The sequence below is a fragment of the Phoxinus phoxinus genome, assembly GCF_949152265.1.
Source record: "Phoxinus phoxinus genome assembly, chromosome: 7".
Classification (NCBI taxonomy): domain Eukaryota; kingdom Metazoa; phylum Chordata; class Actinopteri; order Cypriniformes; family Leuciscidae; genus Phoxinus; species Phoxinus phoxinus.
In genome coordinates this window covers 40,233,614-40,241,362 of record NC_136882.1, presented here as the reverse complement: position 1 = coordinate 40,241,362, position 7,749 = coordinate 40,233,614, and the positions used below count along the sequence as shown (strand labels likewise).

Genomic DNA, 7,749 nt, shown 5'->3' with positions numbered 1-7,749 from the left:
GTAATTTATTCCTGTGATCAAAGCTGAGTTTATCATCATTACTCCAGTCTTCAGTGTCACATGATCCTCCAGAAATCAGTGTAATATGAGGATCTGATGATCAAGACACAGTTATGATTATTATCAGTGTTGAAAACTGTTGTGCTGCTTCAGATTATTATTCCAAACAAAAGTCATGGCGTGCAATTTGAATGAATCAAACACACGACTGTTGGTAATATCAAAATAGAGTGATTTATTTGAGCCTCTGAATGCGAGACATTGAGATACAGTTTTGTCCACGAAACAGAGTTAAACTTTATACTTGGCAGATACACGTCAAAACATGATGAACCGCGAGGATCTCGACGAGCCAAGATTACAGTCTGACACAGACAATAAGGGCTTCCGGTTCCGGTGAACCGAGGAAACGCGGTGATTTAGATGCATCTCAAATAAATTCCCCATTAAACTAAACTTGGTTTTAATGAAATAAAAAAAAGAAGACACGTCCATCTTACATTGTCACCCGCAGTGGCGGTTAAATAACGAACGATCACGTCGAGAGAAAAGGCGCCAATCACAGTTTTAAAAGTATACAGCAGGACTAACGTAACCGATCATCAGTCCCTGAAGGGTTAATAACGCGTGACCGGTCAAACACACACAGAGATCAGTAGATGGACATCGTCCTGACAAACAATCATGTTTCTGCTGCATCACGTGTACATGCGAGATAAAGTGATAATCTAGGGTGTATTCAGATGAACGGTTAACATTTTGCCGCTCATTTCAATAAGAAAACGCGTCACGTTTACCTCCTCATCCATGTGAATCCGGGTTTGATTTTTTGACGGTTGGTTGGTTTGTTTGTAATTCTGCAGTGACGCGAGTAGCTCCGCCCACGGTGAAACCTCATTGGTCCAAACATTTGAGATTGACACATCACACGTTCCAATAAGGAAATGTTTTTATTCAACTTTATATCAACTTGATTTTATTTCTTTATTATTAGATGTTTTGTTTATCCTATTGTGTGCATTTGTAATTTAGTAAAGATGGTGTATTGACTGACAGTCTGATTGCATAATTTAAAACTCCTGTTTCAAATAAAATAGGATTTTGGACCAATGATATTTCACGCTGGGCGGAGCTTCCCAGCGCAGCAGAAAATAAACCAAACAACAAAATAAGACCAAAAAAATAAATCAGATTTGCATGGAAGGGAGCACTTTTATTACTTGTCGTTTTATCACATCGCACCCGATTCGGACACAACGTTGATGCATACAAGCATGAAGACCTGCACTAACTAAAACACGTCCCAGAATGCACTTCACCCACGTACGATAACAGATTTTGAGGCACGTATCCTTATAACATGCATCACAATCTCAAGATAGCGCGTTTGCTGCCGATCCAGCAGGCATGACGTCCACAAAATCAGAAAAAAACTAAAAGTATTAAAGATTGATTACTTTATAAACATATAAACACAGTTTATAAAATCTGTGGTCTCATTTACATCTTTACATTCATTAAATGTACATCCAGCGGGGAGATTATACACCTGTATATTTAATATCTGAGAATCAAACATATTCATAAAATATTTTCCCACGTACTCGGCGTCTTCATTCACCTCGGTATCACACGGTAAAGTTGGAAAACAATCAGGTTCTCGCACACGTGAAGCCTCGTCTTGAATTAAAGGTTGTTAAAAATCTGTTTTCCGCAGTTAAAAAAGCCCGACGAACATCAGCGGCGCTCAGCGATACTGATGCGTGACATCGCTGGACAAAAAACACGCGATGAAACCTCTCAAAAGAAACGTCTCCAGCTCTCCCACGTCGATCAACAGCTCCAGCTGTTCGCTGACCGTTTCAATCAGATTCTGTTCCCGGATCTCAATCGACCGGCTCCACGGAACAAACGAGTTCAGACGCGCTGAAGGCTTTAGCTGCACAACCCTGCATCCGGGACTCAGCGAACACTATTTCCGTAAATCAAGAACACAGACCTGGAAAAAGAGGTAATATTAACATTAACAAAGAGGTGATAATATCATTAAAATGATATTAACCCTGGTAATATTTACACAGGGTTAATATCATTAACAAACACTACGACTATTAAAAACACAGGGTTAATATCATTAACGAACACTACGACTATTAAAAACACAGGGTTAATATCATTAACGAACACTACGACTATTAAAAACACAGGGTTAATATCATTAACAAACACTACGACTATTAAAAACACAGGGTTAATGATATTAACCCTATGAAAAACAAAAACAAAACAAAAAACCCTTTGGATTAGTTTTGTATGATGTTTTATAAGTAATTTTAAGAAGCGCACGTACCGATCCATCAGACCCACTCGCTCCGACCTTATCTCCCAGACTGTTCCAGCAAACCTCGAATATCCCTCCGGTTCCCCTGTAGCTGTTCACCAGCGCGCCACTCTGAGGAGACACGCTCTTCATCATCATCATGATCATATTCATCATCATCATCCTCATCATCATCATAATCATCATGACGGGTTATATACAGTGTTGGGGAAAGTCACTTTGCAAGTAATGCATTACAATATTGTGTTACTCCCTTAAAAAGTAACTAATTGACCCTTCGCAGGGAGTTTGATTGACAGGTGATCTGACCAATCATAATCAGTCATTCGCCGAATCCGCCATTTTGTCCGACAAAGCAGTCAGGAGAGTTAGTAGATTACCGTTGGAGGATTTGAGCTTGAGAAGCGGAGTGTACTGACGTCTCGGTTAAAACAACATTCCTTCTGATGTTCATTCATGTTTATTTGATGCTATATGATAAAGAGCCACAAAACGGAATTTATTGTTTAAATTTCTTGACAAAATGGCCAAATTTGGAAGTTGAGACTGTTTAATATCAAAAGTGACCTGGTCTGTGTCTGTCAGTGTGTTGTCAGTGTCTCTCTGCTCCGTGTGTGTTTTTAACTGCGTGAGAACATGGTGTGTGTGAGAGAGGCGTGGCTTGTCGGACATAGCAACAGTAACTAAGGGGGCGGGTCTTTGCGAACGGTCAATTGCGTTACTTAGTTACTTTTTTAGAAAACTTTTTTTTTCACCTTGGCTGGGCTTGTTTTTTTCTAACAAAAAAAAGTTATATATCTGGGTAAATGTAAAGACCCGTTCGCTGTTATGTTCACTGAAGAATAGATGCAGGAGGAAACAGTTTAACGCTTACTTTACCGATAAAAACAAACAAATCTAGAGTCATTTTTGCTTATGGTTTCACTGAATCACCGAAGGTCAGAAGAAAGTACATTGGTCAATAAAGTGAGATTAAATGCATAAAAAAATTTATGTTTTATTAAACATATTTAGTTATTGGAGGTTTGCATAATATTCTGATTCACTGATTTTATTCATTTTAAAGGGAATATTGAATCTATTTTTGTGCAAGAGAGATGAGTAAATGCTCACATTCAGTCTAGAACTACAATAACCATCATGTTCTCTCACACACACACACACACACACACACACACACACACACACACACACACACACACACACGTCAGTCAATAAATGGGAAAACAAAGTAACTTGCGTTACTTATTTGAAAAAGTAACTCAGATATTTTGTTGTAAATTTTAAAAGTAATGCGTTACTTTACTAGTTACTTGAAAAAGTAATCTGATTACATTAAAAAATTTTTTTTGATAATATAACATTTTCTTCAAAACTATCAACATTTTTAATGCCTGTAGGATTAAAACGCAATGCTTCTAAAGCTATTTAAGGCCTTAATTTTCACAAAAATCCATTTAATGTGTTTAATGCTAGTCACTGCCCGGTGACCCTGTAGCGATGCGCTAGCACTGACCAGCGTGTCCCAGATGTGAACGCATTTGTCGAAAGATCCGCTGGCCAGGAACCTCCCGTCGGGACTGAAGGCCACGCTGTACACCGGCTCCTGGTGTTTGGTGAGTGTGTGGATGCATTCGCCTCGGTCCACATCCCATAACCGCACCGTCGAGTCGAAAGAGGCGCTGAGGAACACACACACACACACATTTGTTTTGACCAGGGGCTTATGGAAGCTCGTTTACACCACAGAATAAAAACATTTTAAAAGATTATTGCGACTTTTTATCTTGCAATTGCAGATTTAAAAAGAAAAAAGTAACTAAAGTGACTTTATTTCACAGTTCTGATGTTTTTTTTTCTTCAGAATTGCAAGTTCACATCACACAATTCTGAGAAAAAAACATCAGAATTGTGAAATAAAAAGTCTTTAATCTGTGGCGGAAACAAGCGTACATAGTTTCTTGTATAAAACAACCAATTTATACTCTGAAAATTTGACATTTATTTAAATCTAATTTTTATTAATTGTAATATTTAATTTTTATTTATTTATTTTTTATTTTAATTTAATATATTTCATGTAATTGTTATTTATTGTAATTAATATTTATTTACTTTTATTGGAATAATTTATTTTAATCTAATTTAATATATAATCAAATTTGTATTTATTGTAATATTTCAGATTTATTGATTACTTTATTTTCATCTAATTTAATATATATAATCTATTTTTATTCATTGTAATCTAATATGTATTTAATTTAATCTAATTTATTTGGATCATTTTTATACTTATTTTAATCTAATTTCATATATTTCTTATTTTTATTCATTGTAATCTAATATGTATTTTATTTAATCTAATTTATTTGGATCTTAATTTAATTTCATATATTTCTTATTTTTATTTATTGCAATCTAACATGCAAGTACTTTAATCTAATTTATTGGGGGGGGATTACATTTATTTTATTATATTTACTTTAATATATTATAATAATTTGACATTTATTTGAATCTAGTTTAATACATATAATAAAATAATTTTGTGTTATAAATAATGTTGTATTTTTATTTTGATTAATTTATTTTAACCATTTTTACACTTATTTAAATCTAATTTAATAGATTTAATCTATTTTTTATTTATTGTAATCCGATATTGATTTATTTTATTAAATTTTTTAGTTTATTTATTTTAATGTAATTTATTGGAATCATGTTTCACATTTATTTTTTTATATTTACGATTTCATCTATATAAATATAATTGTATTATATTTATACTTAATCTATTTTAATAATTAGACATTTATTTTAATCTAATCTAATTGAATACAAACGGTATATAAGTGCATGTTTTGTTTATTTATTATTTTGTTTATTTATTATTTTACTCATTTACACTTTTCCTAACTTCTATGACACACTCATATTACTATGAATGGGAAATGCGCAATATGGCTGAATAAGATAATAGAATAGAATAATGCTATTACCTGGCTAGCAGGAGGCTAGCGTTGAGACCGCTGCTCGCGGGGCTCCATTTGATGGTGTAGATCTCTTTATTGTGCGCTTGAAGGTTGTGAACACATGAATCCTGCTTCATACTCCAGATCTGCCACGAGAGAAACGTGTCAGTACGGTCTAAATTTGATCATATTTAATATTTCTTCATGCAATATAAAAAAAAAGGTGTATTCTCCCTAATCAGAGTTGGCAGATAAAACTAAATATTTAACCCTCATCCTTCCCTCGGGTCATTTTGATCCGGAATAAAAAAAATAAAAATAAAAAGAGTGTCCCCAGGACTTGTATGGATTCGAGGAGAAATTAAAAAAAGTAACAAATTCGGGTCAATTTGACTCCCATAGTATGAATGGAGTGGTGAGGAATGCTCCAGTACACATAGAAAACCCTAAAAATGCTCAAAATTCAAACTAATAATGCTAAACCTTACCAAAAAAAATATTTTATAATGTCTACATGTGTATCTGAATGCACACTGAAGGCCATCCAGTGGCAAGAGTCATGAAATATCATGTTATATTATAATTTTTCCACAAGAGGTCAGCAAAGACTCTCAATGTAAGATATTTAGAGCGGAATTAAAAGGGTTATGCATGAAATTGTGAGTTATTTTGAATTTAAGTTGAAAGAATGTGAAGAATGTGCTTAAATTACTATTTATGTATTATTTATTGATCAAATCTAGTGATTTAAAGGTTAATATATATATATATATATATATATTGCATTAAAAAATAGAAAAATATCAAAATTAAATAAAATAAGCTTTCTGAATTTTTTAAAAAAAAAGTATAATTTTATATACTTTAGAAAACGGCAAATAATTCCCACCTTTAGCGTCATGTCATCCGAACAGGAAGCCAGCAACATCCCCGACGGATCCCATTTAATGGCGTTCACTTCATTCTGAAAGCAAACACACACTGTGTTCATCTAGTGTGTGACAGTTCAACTCGCTAACACTTTACCATCAGCTTCATTAGTTACTGTATTAACCAACATGAACTAACAATGAGCAATACATTTATTACAGTATTTATTAATCTTTCTTAATCTTAGTTAATAATAATAAACCTGTTCATTGTGTGTTCATGTTAATGTTAACAACACAACCTTTGATTTTACAGAGTTCTGTGATCAGAGGAAACTGTCTAAGTATCTCAGAAATGTACATATACGAATCACAGTTAGATAAAAATTTATTAAATTAAACAATGTAATAATTTAAGGCGGAAACTCATTATGAATACCTGTTTGTTACCGTGATTAAGACTAAGTTCATGTTGACTCAGACACGTTCTGTAAAGTGTTGAACTCGTGTGTAACTCTAGTGTGCTCACCGTGTGCCCTTGAAAGGTCTTGAGTGGACGCTCACTCCCGAGTCGACACACATGTATGCACATGTCCGTACTGCACGAGGCGAACGTCGTGTTATTCTGCCAGTCCACGTCCAGCGCCGGCGCTGCGGGAAACACCACACATGCTGCGTTATAGGCACACAGTACGCTTGCTACGATAGTTCAAGAGCAACCGCCCCACCGTCGATTGCTTTTTTATTCATTTAATTTATGTAAGCAATAAGATACTCGAGGCAGTATCGTGAATACCGTATTTTCTGGACTATATGGACTATAAGTCGCACTGGACTATAAGTCGCACTGGACTATATGGACTATAAGTCGCACTGGACTATAAGTCGCACTGGACTATAAGTCGCACTGGACTATATGGACTATAAGTCGCACTGGACTATATGGACTATAAGTCGCACTGGACTATAAGTCGCACTGGACTATAAGTCGCACTGGACTATAAGTCGCACTGGACTATAAGTCGCACTGGACTATAAGTCGCACTGGACTATAAGTCGCACTGGACTATAAGTCGCACTGGACTATATGGACTATAAGTCGCACTGGACTATAAGTCGCACTGGACTATAAGTCGCACTGGACTATATGGACTATAAGTCGCACTGGACTATAACGGTACGTTCACACGGGGCTTCAGCGTCAACGCTTGACGGAAGGCGTGGCTGAAGTTTGGCAGACGCCATGGTCATAGCAGCGTCAGCCAATGAAATTAGACAGGAATGACAGGATGAACGTGATGAACGTGATTGGCTGCCGCCTGGCTACTGTATTTGCATAGAGCGATCCTGATTGGCTGACGCTTCCGTCTGCAGCGCTTCACTGGCGTTGCTCGCGGCAGAAGTTGAAAAATTCTCAACTTCTGCCGCGAGCAACGCCAGTGAAGCGCCGCCGACGGATCCACAATCCTTTTCGGCAACGCTTGACGTCACCCATTCAAAGTCAATGGGAAGCGTTGACGCTGACGCCCCGTGTGAACGTACCGTAAGTCGCACTGGACTATAA

The 7,749-nt window shown here is 35.9% G+C and overlaps 1 protein-coding gene across 2 annotated transcripts in view; it reads right to left on the bottom strand.

Annotated features, from left to right (window-relative positions):
• Positions 1-213: 213 nt before the first annotated feature.
• tbl1x (transducin beta like 1 X-linked) overlaps positions 214-7,749 on the bottom strand; it is a 30,729-nt gene continuing 23,193 nt past the window's right edge. For both annotated transcript variants that reach the window (XM_079619682.1, XM_079619681.1), the window contains exons 10-15: positions 6,715-6,836; positions 6,206-6,280; positions 5,344-5,462; positions 3,858-4,023; positions 2,351-2,452; positions 214-1,999 (exon numbers count right to left, since the gene is read on the bottom strand). In XM_079619682.1, the coding sequence (XP_079475808.1) occupies positions 1,973-1,999; positions 2,351-2,452; positions 3,858-4,023; positions 5,344-5,462; positions 6,206-6,280; positions 6,715-6,836 (611 nt within the window). In that variant the 3' untranslated portion in view covers positions 214-1,972. The remainder of the gene's footprint in view (positions 2,000-2,350; positions 2,453-3,857; positions 4,024-5,343; positions 5,463-6,205; positions 6,281-6,714; positions 6,837-7,749) is intronic.